Source organism: Polistes canadensis, unplaced genomic scaffold, assembly GCF_001313835.1.
Source record: "Polistes canadensis isolate GaletaPanama2010 unplaced genomic scaffold, ASM131383v1 scaffold_4, whole genome shotgun sequence".
In the NCBI taxonomy this organism is placed as follows: domain Eukaryota; kingdom Metazoa; phylum Arthropoda; class Insecta; order Hymenoptera; family Vespidae; genus Polistes; species Polistes canadensis.
In genome coordinates, this window is record NW_014569551.1 from 485,335 (window position 1) to 508,922 (window position 23,588).

The window sequence follows — 23,588 nt, forward strand, 5'->3', positions numbered from 1 at the left end:
ATTTTTCATAATAAAAATGGCAAATTTGTGTCAGGCACTCGTTGTTATGAGCGGATTTTCTTTTTAAGTGTTACGCGGTAAGCAAAGTTAAAAATTGTATATGGGGTAGATATGATTGTGTAGACAATATGATACGGTTGGAAAGAAAGCACAATATCATTGGTGGTCGTTTAAAGTGAAGCGAAGTATGGCGACGACAATGCGCATGTGTGCACTGGCTTACCGACTTTGTGATCTTTCCATTAAAATTTCGATTAAGGAACGAAACAGAAAGGTAGGATGGTTGGTATATACTGTCGCTAACGCTTCCGAGATTGGTGCTAGGTTTCTTTTTAGCAGATTCGCGGGGAAAAAAAAACCTTCGAGGATAAATACGATTACCATGCAAAGCACCGTGAAACGTGTGCAATCGGCTAGATGGCAAACACACGTACGTGCACGAAACGCACACGTTAAAGCATACGTGTCGTAACACTCTAGAGTATGTTCTATGACATTATGTATATCCATCTCTCTCTCTCTCTCTCTTATAAAGAAGTTGCTTTGTCGAATATTTAGATTTTTTAAAAATTATTTTTAAGCTTCGTGAGTAAGTAAACAGTCGTCGTTTCTCGCGGAAAAATCAACTTTCAATTTTAGATTTTTCTACCGTAATCAAATTATCTCCCTAACTTTTTTTCGAGTCACGATTTAGCTCCATGATAGGAATAAAAGCGAAAGAAATTATTATTCCGAGTTGTCCAGAGATAGAGGAAAAAAATTAACACCGCGTCGAGAAGAAGTTGTTTGATATCGTTGCTCAAATATTGCGTCTCTTTCGTCTCTCTTCGAACATTTTTATCCTACAAATTAGCGATGAAACATTCAACATAAAATAAATCGTTTTATTAGTCTTATTAATTACCGTCAATTTTATTTAACTAAAAAATTGCCTTTTTTATATATCCATGGGATAGATAAAATATTAACGAATTTAAAAAAAAGCTATAGAGAACTTTTATACGATAAAAAAATGCAAATTAATGAATTTCACTTCTTTTTAATTTTGTAATTTTTGTTTTTTTTTTCTTCAAAATGATGTTAAATATATAAATCAAACAATATAATCTCAATAATGTGTATTCTCTCATTGTCCGGCATCGAATTATTTTTCAGACACCGGATTTCAACGAATTTGGAAAGATTTTCCTAACGAAAAATTATTGCCAGACGCAAAACGCCATTAGCGAAAGTATTACCGGCGTCACTAATGGTATTCATTCTCCGATTCATAACCACGCGCGAGTGCTAATTTGTGGAAATGGAATATCTGTCCTGTTTTGTGATATGATTATTCTGACGTTGATGAGGTTTACGTTAATGGACTGTTGGACTGGTCTTCGTGGAAAATGTTCGGCGAATGACCATGAATGTAAAGCAGATTCGTGCACGAAATTATTGTAAAAAGTTTCGACGGAACGCAAGCAGATCGATGGTTGCCACAAATTTGAATGGACGCTTTTCGGAATTTGCGCGATTATACTATTTTATATATATATACATGTATACTCTCAATCTACATACATGTAGATGATTGCGGCGTTTAAAATAATTGACGCGATCGAAAGTGCTCGAATGCAACTGGTCGAATGACTTTTATCGAGTACTTTCCACTGACTGATTTTTCCGTTCATAGACCGTAACTTGACTCAATTAAATCGATTATTCATATGTGTTCGTTCATATAGTATTTTTTTAAACTAGTTGATCGTATTTATTAACGCAGCGGTTTGTTCATGCAGATTTAATTGTTTCTTGGAAAGAAAAACAACTGTTATGATTGACGGAGATATTGTTGAATTTTTATTTAACATAATATTAGATGTGTAAATTTAATTGAAAATAAAAGAATACTGTTATTACGATTTTCATAATGTATAATGTATTTTGTTATTTAATTACTTACGCAAAAATATGTACATAGTTGTATAGAAAATCAGGGTAAACTTTATCTACACGATACCTTTCCTATTGGTACACTAATTGCATTTCCTTAATGATAAACTTATAATATATTTGCTTTGTTGAATGAGGTATAACGTTTTATAAATTACTTACATCGAGAGTACGATTACGACGACAAAAGTAGGAATTACGATTGGAATTACAATACGTATGTACAATATCACGCAAGCCGTGGAAAAATAAATGTACATTTATCTTTGGCTAAGCGAGAGATCTATACTTTTGTTTTTTTTATATTAAAATTAATTATTAATTTGATTATATTAATTATTATCACGCCTAATGTTAACATTTTATTATACAATTAGAATTAAAATATTGAAAATATCTATGCTGTTTATATTAATAAATTTCACTTGTTTGTCGAGAGAAATATCCTGTACACTATTACGTTTTTCTTTTTACGAAAATAATACTATCTATGCTAATACTTATAATTCGCGTCTTGATCAGAAATATCGAGAAAATTCCTATTATAGATTTCATTTTCTTAATTAAAATACTGGTGATACGATTATGCTTTCGCAAGGAAGTCACGTAGCTCGTTTCAAATTTTTTCAATTAGACTTGCAAATCGACTTCTACTTGTTGCAAAATATTTGGATCTGTAAAAGAAAGAAATTTGTTTGTCTGTTTCGTTTAATTCATAATTGGCTTCGTAATAATCTTATAATTATTAACGTTTTAATCAATGTATGTTTATTGAACTTTAGAAAATTATCGGTTTCTCAAAATCATAGTAAATATCGTTCGCCTTTAATCGGCGGTATATCAAAAGTTTGTTAAACAACGTGAACTTGTTTGTTCTATTTATATCTTATATTGCACAGTTACAAATACGATGGTTTAAAAAATATTAATCGAATAATAAATAATTTATAAAATACCGTTTCGATTTTCTTCGACGTATAAGCTTCTTCTCTGGGAGTTTCTGCCATCGGTCGTGTACCTAATTCTAGGTTCGATTCTTTGCGCGGATATATAAGTCGGTGTAGTAAAATCGTCAGGACTAGAAGCAACAGGCCTATTTGATCTTCTTCTGCAAATCACCAATCCAATAACTACACCAATGGATACTAAAATCAACGCCGCTATACCTGCATTTAAAAACAACAAGATAAAAATATATTTGATTGTATTTCAATACAGAGATGCATTATTAAAATCAATTGTTGAAATCTTTTCCGAGTTACGTTCGTACTCATGTCAAAAACGCGTAATACAAACTATAATGCTCGTTGGCTATTGAAAAGAATATTTTTCTACCTATAAAAGCAATCACGATGATCATGCTTTGTGAGTCGACTTGAGGTATTGCTTTCTTCAAATCCTCGAGAAAAATGCCAGTACTTTCTAATTTTCCACCAATTGGTTCAGCAACTTGTACGTGCTTAAGAAGAGCAGGATTACTTCTTCCACGTCCGTTGACTGCATATACGTAGAGAGTATAATCATAGCCAGGTTCGAGATCGTGAAGTCGGAAGATAGGATTTGGATTTCTTTCTTGATATATAGGCGGTATTTCGCTGACTGCACCTTGATCGCTCTGAGGCGTTTGAAGGGTTTGTGGAATGACCTGTACGATGCCAGAATTACCAAAGGAACCGCGAACTTCCAAGAGGAAGTGCTGTGGTGAACCACCATCCGAACCAGGAATACAATTTACTTCTAAGGAAGTGCTTTCGTTGTGTAACGAACAGTCCATCGGTGTTTGTGGTGTTTCTGCAACAACAAAAAATAGCATAAGATAAGGCTTCTTAGGAAAATCGTTGATTGAAATTAAAATTAATCTTGTATTTATCTATAGTCATGTATTATCGTAAGAAAATTGAATTAGATCAATAATTTTTGATCATCTACCGATAATGAGTAATATAAATTGAAATAATTTCAATGTATTTAATTTTATGTTACAGAGATTAACACTTGTGTCCACCTTTAACGGAACAAAGAAGAAAGAATTCAAAATTGGGTAGCAGCTAACAAAAATATTATCTCACGATGTATGTAGATATGTATATGCTTATTAAATTCGTCATTTTTGATCAGCTTTGTTGATGAATAATATGATAATACTTACTTGCAGGTACTACGTTGAACAAGCATGGTAGCCTTTGCCTTCCTATACTGTTACTAGCCCAACAAGCGAGAGTACCGTAATCGGTATCCGCACTGGGAGTGTAATCCAGTAAACTAACGAGGCCATTATCTCGAACTCTTGAATTTGGTAGCGGTAGGACGTCGCTTCGCGTTCCATTGAAACTCCAGGAAAATCGAATCAACTCGTTTGGATCTGCTTCGATTTCGCATCTTACGGTTACCGTTTCCCGTCTAACAGCCATTACTTCTCGCCTCTCATAACCCTCTCTGCATCTTGGAGCATCTGTTCGCATCATCAAATTGCACAATTTTTATCTTCGGTTTGTTAACAATCATCAAATCGTTTTTTTTTTTTTTTTAATTATTTAGCAACTTACACTTCATGTGAATAGGAATAGGTGGACTTCGTCCTTGTCCAACAAAGTTTGTAGCTTCGCAAGAATATTCACCAGAGTGGTCGAGAGTAAGAACACGTAGAGTGAGCGTATTTGAGGATATCAAAATACCGGTACTCACGTCGTGAACTAATCGTACATCCTGAATAGACAATTTCTTCGTTTATTATTATCTCTAATGATTTAGTTTTGTTCTAGGCCAGAAAATTATTGAAGAAAAAATACTTACGTTGTGATACCAAATAACTTTTGTCGGTGGGGGATTGCTCTGAACATCGCAGACTAATTTCAGATCGTCCCCTTCTCTTAATGTGTCTAGAATATATCCTGTTGCTAGGTGAGCCGTTAAAACCGGTGCGTCTATAGATTAATATTATATGAAATAAAATTGAAAGATCTCGTGATAAATCGAATTCCGATAAGATTTTCAATAACTCACAATGTATGTGAAGAATTTTCATTTCCTCGAGAACCCCGCCAGGAAATCGAGGATTTTCAGCTTTGCAAGTAAGTTCCTTTCCATCGTCATTTTTTCCAAGAGCAAGAACGATCTTGCTGACGGTGGAATTACTTCTTTGAGTAATAGAAACGATAGGATCACCGATCACCTCGTCACCTAATTTCCATATAATTCTGGCAGCTGGCGAACTACCCCAAGTTTCACATTTCGCTGCGATCGGACGACTGGCGTACATCTCTTTGTCGCTTAGGGTGATTTTCACCACGGCTGGTTTAACTTAAGAGAAAATAAACGAATCAATGAATAAAATCTATTAACTAAATCTATTATTTTTTATACTAAAAGTGAATAGATTTTAATGACTCTTATAATAAATTAAAGTACTCCCTTTTTCCTATGTGTAAAATACCTTATCGTGTTATAAATCAATTTGCAAAAGTTCAGGCTATATTTTCTAGACATTAGTTAGACAGATATTCATAGAGATTTCCACGGAAATCTGTATCTTTTGTTCTCTATCGTATCGGAAGATAAACAGGTTTAGAAAGAAATGGTTTTTACCTGTATGGGTTGTTTTGGGAGGGAGGGGTTGCGTGTGGCTGTGTGTGCCTGTCCCGAGAATGTATTCTTTTCAACGTTGTTTAAATAGTAATATGATATTCTATAGAATATCAAAGTATTATGTTCGATGCCTAGGAAAAATTCTGTAAAAGGAAGGCGCTTTGCATTGATAACAATGTCGAGGAATTACTAGCAATGACTGATTTCCGGCCTTGACGGTAACATTTATATAGGATATTATTATATTTTTGATTTAATTATGAAAATATAAATTTCACATGATATTTTAATTAAGTTAAATTTTATGTTTCATCGTAATTTATCGTTTCTTTTTAAATTGAAAATGAGTTTTTTGAAATCGGATAGAATGCTTCGTCAAATAGAAAAGTATTTTTACAGGAAACGAAATTAACGATCGAAAAGAAGCGTTCGTCTGGTTGGCATTTGAGGAGTGTATTTTTATATTCGACGACAATTCTACGAAATGCAGCCGCCAAAGGAGTTAAGGAGAAGAACGCGCGAAACCGCCGGAATTCGCTTTGCTTCCGCTGCGGTTCGCTTGCCTCTCCTAAATTTAAACTTCTTTCTTCGCTGGTCGCATAAAGCTTTTTCGCTGATATCATCGTAGAAGAGCTTTCACGTTTCTACTCGTCAGCGAGTTCAACTAAATTTTTCTTCTCAATATATTCGCTTAATTCGGTGTAAATGTTCCTTTCACTTTCGATCGTAAAGATTACCGAAAGTGATCCGATTGTCTTGGTTTTTTTTTTTGGGGGGGGGGGTTTATTTCTTTTTACTTTCCTCAAAAGTATCGTCAGAGACGCGATGAAACGTAAGCGAGATATTTTTTTTAACTGCAAAGCAAAACGTTGAGGATAGTTCCGTTCCGAGTGCATTTTAGCACGTGCTTGAAATCAAAGGAGTGACCTTGGAGGGCGTCATGATTCGGTCTTTCTAATTTTAAGCCGAGAAATCTGCGTTAGAGGTTAGAAATGGCATTTAAAATAAGTTAAGCTTTAAAAACATCCCTCTGAATACAATCAAATTATAGAAAGTTTTGTGTAGACAACAAGATAATTGCAATTCGATAAATATCAAATGAAACCTATCAATATTTTTCTATTTCACTCGAATAGCTTAACTTTCCAAAAGGGAATACCAAAATGTCATTACGATTTTGCGGTTCGTTAATATCGATAATGTGCATATTATTTGAAATAATTACTCACGATAAATATCAAGAGGTACTTCTCGAATGATAGGTTTCGTCATAGGGGCGGATTGAGCTCTACACTCAAGTTTTGTGCCCCATAACGACCGAGTAATGTTGCCAATGAAGAGATGATTTATCGTGAATTTGCTCAAGGAACCAACTGTAGGAGTGTCGACTACACCGTCGAGTAGCTCACCGTCCTTCCACCATGTTACTGATGGTTTCGGTTTTCCTAAAATTGAAAAATCATTCGATATTCATTTGAGGAAGATACTTTACATATTTATGAAACGTAGACATGAATGATAAATATAGTTTTACCTCCAGAAACTTGGCAGGTCAAAAGCAGACCATAACCCTCGAGAAAAGGGCCGCCTATCCCAGTTACCTCGCGTCCCTGCGCATCGTATATTACTGGTTTCGTCGGTTCCTCTGAAAAATATAAAAAGGGGGCCGCTCTAATGATATTTCTTGGAATCAGGGTTATAATAGTAAGATCGTTTAGCATAGAGTAGATTTTAATTGCTTCCTATTAACTTAAGCAGACACTGTTCCGTGTGATCTAACACGATTTTACGGGTCAGATTAAAATCTTCAATTAATTTTTATTTATTCGTCCTTTAAAAATGTCAGTTATAGTTACCATCTACGTTTCAATTTCAAACTTTACTTTAGATTCTAGGAATATATATATATATATATATACTTATAGATATACTTCAATTACCGTTTATTCTTTTTTTTTTCTTTTTTTTTTTGTTGGAAAACCATTAACAGTCTGACTTATTTATTACTTACCGACGAGGGTGAGGTTTGCTCGAAAATTTCTTGTTGGGGAGTCGACGAAATCAACTCTACATCTGTATAAACCCTGATCCTTATATTTGACTTTGGTGATCTTCAATTTTGATCGTTGACCGTCGCCCACTTGAAAGTAAGTTCTCCTTCCAAGGTCGTCGCTGTCGGCCCAATGAAATGCGGCGCTTAAATTGCCGCCTCTTGCGTCTAGGCTACGAAAAGTTTGTTGTGAGGTAGATATCAAGTATCGTTATTATACTTAGTTTGAAAAGTTTTATGATAAACTCAACTTTTAACAGGTAATAACACTTGTTTAACTTAACACCTGTTTAATTCCTACTTCTCCAATCTAATGATCATTAAGAAAGATTTAAATTACGAGTTATTACCTATTCGCGCTAAAAATCTTACGAATTGCAAGAAACTCGTGAAATTTTCCAGGAAATGATTTCATGGAAACCATCCAAATTCGATAGAACTTATATACCAGAGTAAACAGTATTGCCATAAGCTCGGTGAATCTTGGTGACTAACTCGCAAACTGGTATCTATTCGCGGACGGAAAAAAGGATAGTTGGCAGGCTGAATGCTCAGATTTAGATTTGCCGCTTAGGACTAACGCGTTATGCAATCTAAGCGAGAAATCTTTATGGTGAAATGAGAAATTTCGTAAAAGACAGGAAAATGTAGAAGTATACAAATGAATCGAAACAAACATGGTTACATTCTTCAAATACTTTTTCTTATTTTTAATGTTATTATAAGCTTGACAACAAATCGTTTTCGTTAAAATATGAAAATTCATGGAACGTAGTAGATTTAAACATCTTTACAAAGTCATGGAATTGATACAAAGCGAACGGAAGTTCTTTCTAACCATACTATTAAATATAATTGCCGAGGGAAAAAACAGAGAGCGTACGTTTCGACGCAGTTCGAAACGCTTATTCGTCGTTCCATCTTCTTCGTTTTTTTTCCCCCATCTCTTTTTCTTCTTTCCCTTTACTCATCTGCTATGCCTGTTTTTCATCGAGAAATTCTAGGTCTCATAGGCAAGCGTCGAATGAATAAACAAAGCCATAAAGTCTATGCAAAAGAGAAATCTGTTTTCTATACCGTTTGACACGTCACCTGTTCATTACCCTTTAATAATGTTTTTCTATTTTTTTCTCTTTCTTTCTTCCTACGGTTCCAATGTTTATATGCGAGAAAAAATCAAATTAACTTTATTTTTTTAACCAATTATTAGAAATAGTAATGTAATTTTTATCGTTTCTAGTTAACTTTTAATAATTTTCTATATATTAGAAAGCAATAAATATAAATAATGTCAGTAAAATAAAAGAGAACTGCGACATTTTTTAGTTAGAAAGTGTATTTATGGATTTATATATTATATTGACAATTGATAATAACGTACCAGTCGATTTTATATACGTCAATATGAGAAGTCTCCCTTTCCACCTATTTTATCCTATTCAATAATATGATTAAACATTTTAAATGTGTATCCATGTATATGAAAAATTTTATATATTATATTTACTATGGAAAAAGTAATATCTCTTGAATAATAAAAACATATATATGAAAAATAACGAGCCACATTTAAAAGTGGTTTTTCATTTACGAGTAATCATTATATTTTTATTTCCATACATCTCTTATTACCAATAATTGTCATTTTTTAAATGAATTAAGAGCAGTGCTATAGTAATTTAGTAATTTATTCTTACGTACGAAAAGGTGTGTGTATTTTTATCATTATTATTATACATTTCCTTCTAGATAAATACGATAATTGAAAGAAAATGCGAAATGAAAGTTTTAATGAGATAAAATTAACTAGTTAATTATTATTAAAAGTGCTCAGATATATATAGAAATATTTACAAAATACTTAAATATATAAGCTGTATGCATATGTGTAAACTTTCTCTTGTAAAACATTTCCACGGTAAATTTCATAAACCGTACCGTAAGAGATAATTTTTTTCCAACTGTACATGAGTATTTAATGATGCGCAAATGGTAACATACATGTCTACAGTTTTTCAACAAGTTTTATTTTCTTTGCGATCGAAGTTACTTCATTTTCGTAAATAAACTCGATGAACCTAACATCTCGTTTCGATAAACGCGTCAGACGAAAACACGCGTTCGATAAGTTTGCTCTATTTTTGTGATTGGTCGACGTTCACGAATTTCATCAACCCAATTTCCATCAACGCTTCCGATTAACCAAATTCTTTCCAAATATTTCGATATATATCACTGATCTGACTTAACCTGTTTTGCAATGACCGCTTAGTAAATGGTTTAATTAAATTTTTTATTCGAATTGTTGTATATTAAATTCTTTTATTTTATTGATTAATTGAAAATTTGATATTCGATTTTACAATTTAATATTACAATACTTTGCAGTTCACCTATTTCTCTCGAAACTAAAAAATCAACATAAGATACATATTTTTTCAGTCAACAGTAGTTATTTAAATTTTTAGTAAAAAATATTGCTCATGTTTATTTTCCTATCAAATATTGAACATAGTGATATTTATTTGCAAACCGGATACTCCATTGTCGGATTTTTCGTAAACAATTTTTCGTAAAAACTTATTTAAACGAAAAATACTGAAAATTCTAATATTTCTTATATAACGAAAATCAATACGTGGAAGTAAATAGTTTATTTAGTTATAAATTCAAGTCGTGTCAAATATTACGTTTGATAATGATCTAAGAAATTTAGATGAAAGATAATATAGAGATCCGTACGATTTGAAACCGTCTGTTTTAGGTTGTGAGATATTTCGAGATGCAGCATCAGAACAATGGTATCTCCCAATAACGCTTGCTTGCGGTCAGTACCCGAGTATTATGAGCTTTGAAAGAAATCTCATTGTGTGAATCATTTTCTAACTTCCACGAAATCAGGAAGTCAATGCAGGAATCTTAAGTGATGCCAAAAAATGTCTTATTCCTCGTAATAGCATATTAATAGTCAGGAAAATAAATATATCTTGTCACTTTGAGAAACGATATCTTTAGTGTACATATATGAGTAATTAAAAATAATATACTATAGATTATATTAAGAATTAAATAATTATTTTATATAAAATTTATATAAAACACAACGATATATTCATAAAAGTTGACAAATTATCATAATATCAATTTTAAATCTTATAAAATTAAACATTTAGAATACTCAGTGTAATCGTGATAAATTTGTAAATAATAAAAACGAATTGTATGTTTTAAGATTACCTGTAAAGAGGTATGCCAGCACTATCTCTAAACCAGAGTACCATGTTAACAGAATCATTAGGAGTGGGAGGTGTTATGTCACATGGTAATTCCACGTCATCTCCCTCGTTGGCCCATATCAATTTGGCAGGTACTGTAAAGAAAAGAAAATAACGTGAAAATATTATTAAGAAAAAAAAATAGAGAAGAGGTATGTATTGGAATAGAAGATATAATACTAGAAAGGAATAAAGAGTCACTTGTCAATGGCATACCGGAGTGTACGTTAACACCAAGTTCTCACGCACGTGGTAGCGAACAACGTCAAGGATCATGGCGGTTTATCGTTTCTATTTCCTCCGCGTATCGTGCCTCATAACATCTTCGTGAATCTAAGTTTAAATCGCGCTCGTGCGAAACACGACGACTCAGAGAATCGTGTATCGAACCTAGATTCATCGTTCTTCTTTCAAAAGCAACCTCCTACCTGAGAGAATTTACAAAGGTAACTTACTTGAATACAAATTTTCAATAAAGATTTTATGCTACTTCTTTGCAAACGCGCGCATGTAAATAATCTCAATTTCGTGAGTTTAATTTTAATCTCGTTAAAAGTGTTATATATATATGTAAGAGAAATAAAAAGAAAATTTGCAGCATTTTATATATAATAAGATCATTGATCGTTGGATGATGAAAAAATTCGATGTGAAGTGGTGGAAAAGGATGAAAAGAACAACGTCATTGAAAAAGATCTTTACTCGAGGGAGTAAAGTTTTCAATGAATTTGATTTCTCACGATGTAAAATATTCATCTGTATAAAATTATCACTCCCCGTTCTCACCCCTCGGACATAAAGGTAAGCACTAGATAAATATCGTGTAAGATAAAAAGAAGAAATAAAACTTGGCAAGCGTTTACTTCTATAAATTGAAGATAAAGGATATATTTGCATAGTTTTTGGCAAGAATATATGCAACACCCCCGTTCAACATTTAATCCGAACGAACATATTTTCATTTTTCTTTATCCTGCAACTACGTTGTAAAGAATTAACAAATTATATCAGTTTGTAAATCTGTTCACTCTGGGGAAAAAAATTATTCAATTTTCCTTTTATACATTGAGAATCGTAATAAAGACGTTTAATCACATTCTACGTGATGCATAATCGAGGAAAGAGATAAACGTTAATTAAAACCAACAAATCTTTTCTATACGTATCATACGTTTCGTTAAAAATAAATACAAATTCGTAGTAATAAAAATTAAGTATAAAGAAAAGAAAAAAAGAGAAAACAAAAAAGAAAACAACAACAGATGAGATATACTTGAAGACAAATGTTGGAATAAACTTTTTAAGAGACAAGAAATGGGGAAAAGCGTGGAAAGATTAATTTATCGTAGAAAAACGTTTTGCGACGACGATAAAGAACATTCTCGAAGGATTCTCTCACGGTATACATAAAGGCGATTCGTGTAGGTACTTTTATTTTTCGTTCGCCGCGTCAGCGGTTCCGGTTTCGTTTCCACCCTTTCCCTACATGCAACTTCTTCGTCCTCTTTACTGAAACGCGCTGCTGACAGACAAAACGACCGAAACTAGTTTGTCCTCCCGACAGGACGTTTCGTCGCTTCTTCGCGAAATCTTCCTGCTTCTCCTCTTCTTCTCCTCCTTTTCATCCTCCTCCAACCACCACCTCCCCCCCTTGTCCATCTATTTTCTTTCAACAGAACTAGCGAATTCAGTTAGCTTATTACAAATTTATCTTCGGATTGGATCGATTATTCCTCTTACTTTTCTCGACGACAAGTTTTCTTACAAAAACTTCAACACATTTCAAAGAAGGGATGAAGGGGGATCAGCTAAGGGGATGCTAGCGCAAGACTTGACAATCAACAGGAACCTACATTTTCCGCTAATCAAGATTAACCAAGACCAACCAAGTGGGTACTTTTCATCCCGTCCCGTCCCTTTTTCTCTTTCTCTTTCTCTCTCTACTTTGACTTGTTTTATTTTATATTTTATTTTATAACCCTCTTGACCCAGATAAAATATATCGGAGACATTCGGGCTCGTTTTCTTTACTTGTTTAAAATGTGCATAAAGGCAATGTTCGATATTAAAAAGATTTTATATGCAAATGCATATACAATACTTTGAAAAAGATATCTTCAACAAGGTGAAATGCAGTTATGTAAATAATAGTTGTTCGAAGGGTAAACTAGCTATTTTTGTATCACGTTTGTTGTGAAACCATACTTCCGCTGACTCATCTATTTTCGTATGCGTTGTTACGGTCTCTTTTTAACTCCTTTCTTTATTTCCTTCGTTCTTATTTTCTTTCTTTTTTTTTTCCTTTCCTTCTATCCAGTTTGACGTAGCAGTGTGCAAATCTACATTAAATAAAATCACGTGTTTTAATTCTTTTGAAGTTTTTCTTTATTAAAGTAAATATCTATCATGTAGATATCCGAGAAAGAACTAAGAAAAGAAATGAGATGACCCGCTTTGATTAAGCTCGACTTTTATATTTTTCTCTTCTTTGTATTTCATGTTAAACTTATGATTTCTCGTTGTTTAACTTTCTCGAATCATTATTTCTTGTTAATGGTTTCATTTTCTTTGTTTTCTCTCTCTCTCTCTCTCTCTCTCTCTCTCTCTCTCTCTCTCTCTCTCTTTTTGTTTCTGAATATTTGAAAGAAAATAAATAATGAACTATTCTTAATATCGTATGGATATTCTATGATTTAAATTCTTGGTAAAGGGACAAGGTTATCTGAGAATAGAATTTAAAGGGTCTCTGATAGTTATTGGAATGTTTAAAATAGGTTTGTCTTTCACAAGTATGTCTACCTGCTGCATTCCTCCACCACCTTTCTTGTTTGATTCTAACTGCAAGCGACCAACACCTGTTGCCATTCCATCCGTAAGAAGTACAGTTTTCCGATAAGACTTCGAGTAGCACACAAATGTCACACATCGAATCGATGCTTCTTCTTATCCATTTAAAACCTTTAACTACGTTTTCCCTTGACACGATCTTTATAAGCGTTCCAATAAAAAATTGTCAAAAATCAAATGTGATTCATCTTTAATGGAATATTTTATTTGAACATTAACGAATTTAGTGTCAGTAGCAATGGTATAAGAAAATTGATCAATTAGCTTTGTTAATTGAATCGTTACTTTTTATCCGTTCTTGTAGATGTTTAAAGAAAACACTCCCGACTGCAAATACACACTTAAAGTGGTGAGAAGAAAGATTTATCTTCTACACAACCGACAGGTGGTTACTTAGATTTACATTTCCTTATTTCAAAAGGTACACTATTTTACGATCATTTATCTTTTTTAACTGGAAAATAATTTCGTTTACACAAACCACAAATTAATCTTTTCCGTTGACCATTTTTTCAGTTTCTTTCCATGCTCTTTCTCTCTCTCTCTCTCTCTTCTTCTCTCTTTTTCTCTCTTTTTCTTTCTCACCCTTACTCATATCCTCTCCCTCATCATTCTCCCCCGCCCTTTCTTTTTTCTTTTTCTCTTGGGTGCGATCCAGGTTAACGTCGGTTTTCCCTTTTAACGAACTTACTTTTCGTGTCGTGCCGCAAGGGCTCACGTAAAAGAATAAGGGCGTTTGCATGACCGTTTTGTATGTTAATTTTATCAATCATTTAACTCTTTACCCTCTAGGCTTCGCACACTCTATTACGTCACTCGTCATTTCCACCGCTTGTTTCACCTATCGAAATTAATATTTCTACAATCTGAACACGGTTATCTACCCATTTACATATTTACGCGATTCGATTTTCACTTGTTGCAGGGAAAACATTGAATATTTTGTTTAGTTGTTATATGATAAATTATAGGATGTGATAGTAACATTTTGATAATACTTCAGTGAATATTATTTAACGTTGAAGTATATTATCCTAGATTTTGGAAACGAACACGTGTAAAAATCTAATTCGTTGAATAAATTACTGAAACAATCGATAATGTTGTAGGAACATGAAGTTAATTGAATAATAAATATGAAGAACTAATTAGTAAAGAATTCAATAATATAACGAAAAAATGGCATACGTTTATATATATATATATATCTACGTTTGAAAATTATTCATCGATTAATAACGTAGTCGATAAAGATCTTCGTGAGCAGCTGCAAAGCAGATGGTGCGTTTTCATAAAGAGAGCCACGCGTTTTTCCTACAATTTATTATTTAAACCCAGTCGTGATAATCAAATTTTTGTTGAAACAAGTCACAAATTAAATTTCATTTTTACGTACGAGTGGACGAATTATTTTTGAGTTTTGTATTACGAGACTAAAATGTATTTTGATAAATAAACTCTTAAATCATTTCTTCTTCCATTAAGAACAAAAATTAATAGTTGGTTAATAAATTTTGTTTAAGTTAATGATCACCCTCTCTTTCTCTTTCTCTCTTTCTTTATTTACTCGTCGAAGATAGCATTTATATATTTACGAAAGTTAGAAACTAAATTATTCGGCTGTGAGCCATTTTCATAACTACAGCTCAACATTTCAACTTTTGGAATAATCATTTGAACGGAATTACGCTCGACTTGGTTTGATATAACCTTGGCTACGCTTGTAACGCTGGAATAGCATTCAATTACATGGGCAATCACACGTGTTGATTTACTAACTTTATTACTTGGCGCATACGATAAAACGAAAAGCGTTTAATTATATAATACTTATTCTCAAATTTATATGAGAAAAAATAAAAAGAATAAAGATAAAAGATATAAGATATATAAAATTGCAAGATATATTCGAGAAAAATTAAACAAAAGCGTTAAAATTTTAAACAAAATGTAAATAATAAATATAACAAAGATTTCTCGTTCTCAAGCTTGTGTGTTTTAAACTTTATGCATTTTTATCTACCAGAAAACCTTTTGAAACAAATCCCTTGCTACTTTACTTTTACCGTTCAGCAAATACAATATCTATTTACGATATCTTCTTGGGTGGCGTGCAATCGTGATAAATAAATCGTTCTGGATATTTTGATTGCGGACAACGGTTGCATCCGATGGAATATTAATAGAATAGTCATTTCCATTATTGCGACGAAAAATAAATTTCAAATATTATTGGGAATCATATTTAAATAGGATCTTGAATAAACAAAAATTTACACATTTTTTCAAATCTACTGATATACAAAAACGTATATTTTTTCGTTATAGAATTTCCCAGATGGCGAACAATCTTTCTTTCTATATAACAGGGGCGACACTCGTCTTTTTCCTTACACCCGCTGAAAATAAATCGTGCAAATTCTTTCGCTTCGAACTTGAAGCCAGCTGAGTTCTCGAACTTGGTATGGAATCCAAGGGATCGCTGCCGAAAATAAACTACGAGTAGAAGATATTCATCGATTCGTCAGAACTCCTTTGACATTTTATCAAAACGAAAGATCGTTCTAATGTCCAAGGTTATTATGCAAAATGATATCAAATAATTCGAATAAAAAGGTCGAGTGTGCTATAATTAAAGGCGTTCCACTTACGTGTCTCGTACAATTCTTCTAATTTATTTCACTCATTTTTTTTCTTTTTTTTTTTTTATCTAATCCAAGATTATCTGTTTGACATATTGAACGAAATATAACACATTTCATTTTCATTTTCTTTACGTTTTACCGAGAAAAATATATTTTAATTGAAGATTATATATAAGATGGTAAATTTGAAGTAGTTGCGAATTTATAACATAGAATTCCGAGCTAACTTCTTTACGATCATGAAATCCTTAATATTTGAATTGCTATTTAATTAATAACATCAAAGAGCAATTTAAATATTTAAATTACATCTCTTCTTTCTCCGTAACCTGTTTACTGAAATAAGCAAATGACGAGTGAGCGCGCTAAAAATTCCTAGCAGAATATTATACTTTCTCTGTCTTTTTTTTTTGTTTTTTTTTTTTTTTATTTTCTTTTTCTTTTTTTCTTTTTTCCAGAAATAGGATGCCATGCCGTCGGCGCCAGAGATTAATAATGTAATTACAGTCTCGGCAAATGAGCGACGTTGCGAATCTTGCCAAATCAAATCACCATCCGTCCTGTTCTATCGCACCGGGTTAATTCTTTTTTTTTTTTCTACATCTTTCATTCAACGAATCGAAAGGAACGTTAAACGCATGATTCTTTTTGATCTAAACAATTCATTTTTTGTTTTCTTATCCCTTACCGAAAGTTATCAAAACTATTTTCGATTATGAAATTAAACAAAATTGTGAGCTAACAGTTTGGTGCTTTCAATGCGAACAATTATTCCATCTTCTAACATTTGTTTTACTTTGCATCATGTTATTTTATTGCAATCTTGTTTCGTATGCAGTGTACACATAACAAGATTGCAACTTGTTATGTATATACACACGTACATGTAAAATTTACGAGTAAATGGAAAAAACTGAGAACAACTGCTGAGTATGAAGAATGGAAACCAGAGTATATAAAAACTCATGTACAATAAATCACAAGGAATTCAACGAGTGAAATGATAGTAGATGCAATGATAGCAATTTGGACAACATTTTTCCATGATAGTTCCACAAACAAGGGTCCACAACATCTTTACTACTAACAAAGCTCATAATCATGATACAGTTGACAGTGCATAAATGCTGTAAAGGTTAATTAAACATTTTCAACCATGAATATAAAGCTTTCTCGTCTAGGAGAAAATAAAACTAATTAATAATAATATAACTGAAGATGTATACTTTGTAGCAACCATATATCCATGGATTATATAAAAAATATGAATGAACCTTTTAATCACTTTGTGCTCATTTCCATTACGAAAATTATAAATTGTAAGCAGCAGATAGAAATCGCAATGGTTTTTTTTTCTTTTCATGAAATTGTGTCATAAATTTAAAAAATAATATTAACGTCGTTACGTATGGAAATTGGCTTGTACGTCCATCAATTTGTCGCAAGAGATGGTTATCGTACCAGAAAGGTTGAATGTAACATGCAGAAGGCTGCAAAAAAAGCTTGTATACTTCATAAACACAAAAAGCAATTAGCTATATTTTCTTTTGATAAATGAAAGTTCACTCCATGGTCTTGAAATCGATGATTCGCGAAATTGTGTACTGAAAAGAAATTTCAAAAATTTGGTCCGACGAGAAGCTCTCAAATTTTTAAAATTAGTTTGTTTCTTTTATCTCTCAAATTCTTAAAATTAGATTTTCTTTTTTTTTCTTTTTCCTTTTCAATTAGGCGAGATAAGATCTAGGTCAATATTTGATTCTCAGCCAGTTTCCATTATTTCTAAATGAAAAAATTTACATTTTAATCTTCGAAGTATGTTTTGTCAGAAAAAGGAAAAGTTCGACCTTATAAATAATACACAAATATCTCAACAATACAAAAATAGAAAGGATAAACAAATTGTTTTTTTTTATTGGCTAAAATAAATGTTTCGAACCCGCCCCCGCCCAGTCCCCCTCCACCCTTGCCACCCGGTCCCAACTGGTTAAATTTATTTCGCTTTCATCAAGTATTAGCATTTAAACGGGTTCGTTTAAAATTCACCGAGGAAAATATTTCCAATCGATCAGCGTTCTATTAGCGAAAAAGGAGAGAAGCTTATCTAAACATTATGCATTCGTGTGTTCAGTTTCCCGCGGCAAGGAAAATAGTCGTAAAGGCAACGCTATTATTATCTTAAAAAGTGAAAGTAGAACGTTAGAAGAGAAAGAAAGAGAGAGAGGTCTATTCTTGTTGTAAGACGTAAGAGAAAACAAAGCATCGGTTGAAAGTTTTCGAAGGCGAAAAAGTCAGTGGGTCGCGAATGCGTGCGTGCGTGCATGCGAGCAAGCGAGCAAGCGAGCAAACGCGTACGCGTGAGTTTATTTAAATCCTTCCGGTTTGGGCAGCGTAAAGTGGTAGAACTTAGCTTGATGCTAAGTTTGTAGTTTATTTAAAACTGATCGAGGGTCAGTGCTAAAGGCGATGATCCTCGTTCGTTCGTTAATCAATAAATCGATATATGTACATCAACATCAACTGTACTATTGTATTAAATTAAATGGAAATGAATTGGGCTAAATAATATCAATGAAAATAAGAATAATTCAAACCTTTGCTTTGAAAGGGACTTTCTTCTGGCATAGCAGTTGCCTCGGACGTTTGTGCTTTTATCAATGTTAGTAACATCAGCAAACTCGTCGATAAGGTACCATATCCGATCGAGGAGCGCATCTCGAATCAAGCACAGGTGTTTTTGTCGACGTGTGAAACACCGTCCTCGCAACTGATTTTCCTCATTCGATCGATGAACATTCGAGCTTGTAGCTCGAACGAATCAACGTGAAGATTTCCTCTTGATAAATTCAACTTGGACGTGCTCGATCCTCCAACGAATACACCGCGGTCGACAATATCGATCGCGAGCTTTCGCTCTTTTCGCAAGATCTTCCTTTCATTCTCGATCTTGCCCTTTTTTACTTGATTTGCTATTTTTATTTAGTTTTTATTTTTATTTAAATACAAGATCCAATTTTTTTCAATTTCGTATATTATCGTTAACGTTATCGATTTCGCGCGAGAAAGAAATTATCAGTAGAAACAGAACTCGTGATTTTTCGTATTTCGAATTTACGACATTTTCAACGAGAGTGTCTGCCTGTCTGCCTATCTGTTCGTTCCTGCTTTATTCTTTATTTGTTGCTTTTTTTTTCTGTTTCCTTCTCTTTGTTTCTTTTTCTTTTACGATCCTCGTAAGCCCTTTTTTTTCGTAAAGATGTTAGATACTGGCTCGTTCCCTAACACGTGCTCGTTATTACGCCGGACACGTCGCGGCCAGCTCATGGAATCTTTTTGATTAACAAAACGAGCCGTCGCACTTTTTGTCCAACCAACGGACCTATCTTCTTTGTCCCCGTTCCTGCACGTCCTCTCGCTTCAATTCCCGTACGGCAACCCTTTTCGTATCTCCCTCGCAACGGCCCGATATTTCCTTTGGCTCGGTCAATACTTATTCCGTCGTTGTTGGAGACATCTAGACGCCGACTGTCCCTTTCTTTCTCCCTTTCTTTACTCGAGAGTTTACTTTTTCTTTTTATCCTCCTTTCTTCTTTATCTTTTTTCTTTTATATTTTCTTTTCTTTTATTTTTTTTTTTTTTTTATTTTTTTTATCTCTCTTCTTATTCCTCTTCTTTTTCCTCTTCCTTTTCTTCTTCTTCTTCTTCTTCTTCTTCTTTCGCGTCCACCCTCTCTTGCAAGAATCTCAACTTTGATCCCGTATCTCCGAGACGGATAAACCTTTTATTTTTATTTGTTTCTCTTTCAACGCCTCTTCGCGTTATTCTTAGATAAAGTTATCGTTTTTTTCCTACCAAAGGATCGTTCAATTTAGATCTACGATCAGGTGGCTAAATCTTCAAATAACCTTTACCCCTTCTATTTACATTTCTCACTATTCTAGAAGACTTTTGCTGTTTGCATGTTCTTTCTATCTCTCTCTCTCTCTCTCTTTCTCTCTTTTCGGTCGAACCGTACATCGAACTCTGAAGTTTCTCTCAATAGGATTTCCTTGAATATCTAGGATCGTTAAACGAGAGCTAGGTTGGTATATTGCTTAAGTCTTCTCACCGTTCTCGCCACTACCGAGAAAACATCGAAACGTCACTTATTTATATCTTCCTACGGAGAGGGTTCACGATAAATCCTGGGCCGTTTTGTCATTGGTCTAATGCTGGAAAAATTTTGGCAAACTCCGAAAGCCGAGGGATGACACGACTAATCATCATTTCGAATTTCCGCCCTCGCGGATAAACGGCTGCTAGAAATTTTTAAATGTCCTTGATGTTTCGTTCTTCTTGCCAACAAAAAAAAAAAAAAAACAAAAATTACGAAGTTTCGTGGATCGTGAAGTCTTGTTATCGTTATTCTTCGGATCGATTCGATTTCGATATTGGGTCTCTTTGAAACAAAACAAAAAAAATGCGAAAAATCCAAACGCGAATGAAATTCAATGTTATTCTATTCTCTCTCTCTCTCTCTCTCTCTCTCTCTCTCTCTCTCTCTCTCTCTCTCTTTCTCTCTCTTTATATTTTTCTCTTCCTTTCTACTTTTGAGACAAAATTCTCCTTGTCGCAACGGCAACGACTGGCACGAAACTAAAAGCAAAAGCGAAGACACGCGTGTAGTCTCCCCCACTGCTTACCAAAGAACAGCCTCCGTAATCGCGTGTGTGCCTTGCACGCTCGCTCGTTTGCTTGTTCCGTTCGCGCGCGCACACACGCACGCACATACCTCGTGGCATTCTCGACCAATCACAACAGACCGATAGGGATATATTCCTACGTCGCGTGTTCCTGGACATTCCGTACTGTATGTATTATTTTTTATTCTTTTTTCTCCTCCCCCCCCCCTCCTCTATGCGCTATTGCATTTTATTAGAATATTTTTTAATTGCATTTAAACGTACACGTCGATTGATACAATATGTATTCGTTTAAATAATTTCAAGTATCCACACTGATTGTTATAAATTAAACAATAATAATAATGTTAGAATAAGTCTAACAAGTTGTTTCTGACAATTTATAAAAATATATTTCATGTGATTGTATTTTTGTTTAAATTGATAGGAATTTTTCGGGCAACCAGTTGTATCATCAGGTTACACGGAAAACTTATGACCATTTTTATAAATATATATAAATATATTTGAAATATATCTTTAAATATTATATTATATCCATCTCAGTGTATCTAAATAATGTCTATAAATTTGTATTAATAATCGGCAAGAGTTTGTCTTACAATTCAATATAAAGATACGAAGTAATTTTATTAATAATGTCAAAATTGAAATAGAATTCGTTGCGTTATCGTTAAAAATAAAATACAAATTTTACTTGAAAAATCGATCAATCTTGTTTTCCGATACGTTAGAAAATCTCTCTTTCCCTCTCTCTCTACACGTCATTCCAACGTTTAATATATCGCTACAGATGGTAAGATGCGCACATACTCGCGCGCACATTCAACCGAAGAGGTTCGAAATACGCGCGTTCCGCTTCGCCGCGTGCCAAGGGACCTATCTTCGTCTCTCTCTCTCTCTCTTTCTCTCTCTCTCTCTCTCTTTATATCTCACCCTCTCTCTCTCTCTCCTTCTCTGGCTTTTTCCTTCCCGCCCATTCTCTCCCTCTCTCTTTTTCTCTTTCTATCCCTTGCTTATGTTTCGGACGAAGGGAGAGACGAAAACGAATGCGCCATGGTGGAATGAACAAATACGGGGTGAGTTTCTGGCATATCATGATACACCCGATTACGTTGATCCTGAATCGTACAGGAGAAAGAGAGAGAAAGAAAGAGAGAGAGAGAGAGAGGAAACGTTTGACACTCATGTCCGAGGGTGTAGCCTTTTCTTCGTAAACGTGAATCAGAAATATGTCCACATTTAAATAGACTTTGTTTATCCTTTTATTGAGATAATATCAATCGATTAGTGATATTTTTAAACAGTTTTATGTTACTGTAAATTTTGACAAAGAAATTCAATATTTGAAGAGGGTCTAGCGGAAAAGAACAATAAGCCAAAAGAAGGAAAGGAATACGCATTAAAAGTTTGAGTACGACGTTAAATGGATAACATCATAGAGTTATTGTATAATGGTAAAAAAAAGGGGTCAGTATTTGCTTAGTCCATTTACGTGGCGTTAAACAGTAAATTTCTTCATGGCTAGTGTATTCGGTCGAGTACTTTACGTTAGTGCACGAACCGAATAGAAGACGAACGTTAATTTACCCTTCGCGAACATTGGTAAATAAGACGAAGAGGAAATATCGATTTCATGTCCCACTCAAAATGGAATTCTCTTTTTTCTAGCTAAAATAGAGACGATAGCACTTTTTTTTAGTGTTTTTCTATTCGAAGTTTCAATCGTTTTTTCGTTTTTTTTTTGTTTTTTTTTTCTAACTAAAATAAGTTTATCCGCTTCCAATAGAATTTACTAGAACGACGTATATATGCATGCATGTATGGATGTATGTATGAATGTTATATGTAATCCTTCTTCCATCTATTTCAAGAATCCTGGTGTTTTTATCAATGTTGTTTTTCGAACGGCAACGAACCTCGAATTTGTTTTTTATTAAAAATTCACTCGCCATATTTGCACACAGTTTATCCTTACGTCTAATTCATTCGTTCCGACGATTTCTACGAAAGAACTTCACGCTTGTATTATTTCAGGATTGTTTTGAATTAGAAAACAAATCGTTTATTTAATCTTGCGTATGCGCTTGCTTTCTCTTACCCTTTCGTATAACTTTAAAACGAGATATAGTTCATTCAATTTCCACAAAGGATCTTATCGAAGAAACTGATCTCGCATTATTCCCCAAGGCGTTGTGATTGATCCTTCATCTCACATATCTCAAGTTTCATATATGCATTATCGACGTATATTTTTGTAAGATGTTGACAGATCGTAAGGAAAATAAGTAGAATTTATTTCTTTCCACATTTTGATCGTAGATTTTGAAAATAATTCTTAGAATCAACAAACACACAGAGATCGACGACATTTCGATATCGGCGCGTGCGAAACGCGTGACGTGATTTCCTTATCGTTCCAGTTCTATATCGAATTCTCCACGTGTTTAGAATCTCCTAGAATCTCCTACGCATTTATACATACACATATATAGAAAGAGCGACATTCGTTATCTTTAAGCGATATGAATGTATTCAACGAAAGGTTTGTCATTGTTATTCTCTATGT

The 23,588-nt window shown here is 33.6% G+C and overlaps 1 protein-coding gene across 2 annotated transcripts; it reads right to left on the minus strand.

The window, feature by feature from the left end:
- Positions 1-2,294: 2,294 nt before the first annotated feature.
- On the minus strand, positions 2,295-19,934 carry LOC106787832 (synaptogenesis protein syg-2). Of its 2 annotated transcripts, none has more exons than XM_014750533.1 (12): positions 18,932-19,934; positions 10,808-10,940; positions 7,532-7,743; positions 7,055-7,165; positions 6,750-6,965; positions 4,939-5,235; positions 4,729-4,859; positions 4,482-4,641; positions 4,085-4,387; positions 3,271-3,726; positions 2,892-3,101; positions 2,295-2,609 (listed from the first exon to the last, which is right to left on the minus strand). In XM_014750533.1, the coding sequence occupies exons 1-12, from the start codon at positions 19,050-19,052 to the stop codon at positions 2,566-2,568; spliced, it is 2,394 nt and encodes a 797-aa protein (XP_014606019.1). In that variant the 5' UTR covers positions 19,053-19,934; the 3' UTR covers positions 2,295-2,565. The 2 variants fall into 2 exon arrangements, with proteins under 2 accessions (XP_014606019.1, XP_014606028.1); XM_014750542.1 differs by lacking the exon at positions 18,932-19,934 and adding an exon at positions 11,062-11,255.
- Positions 19,935-23,588: the final 3,654 nt, after the last annotated feature.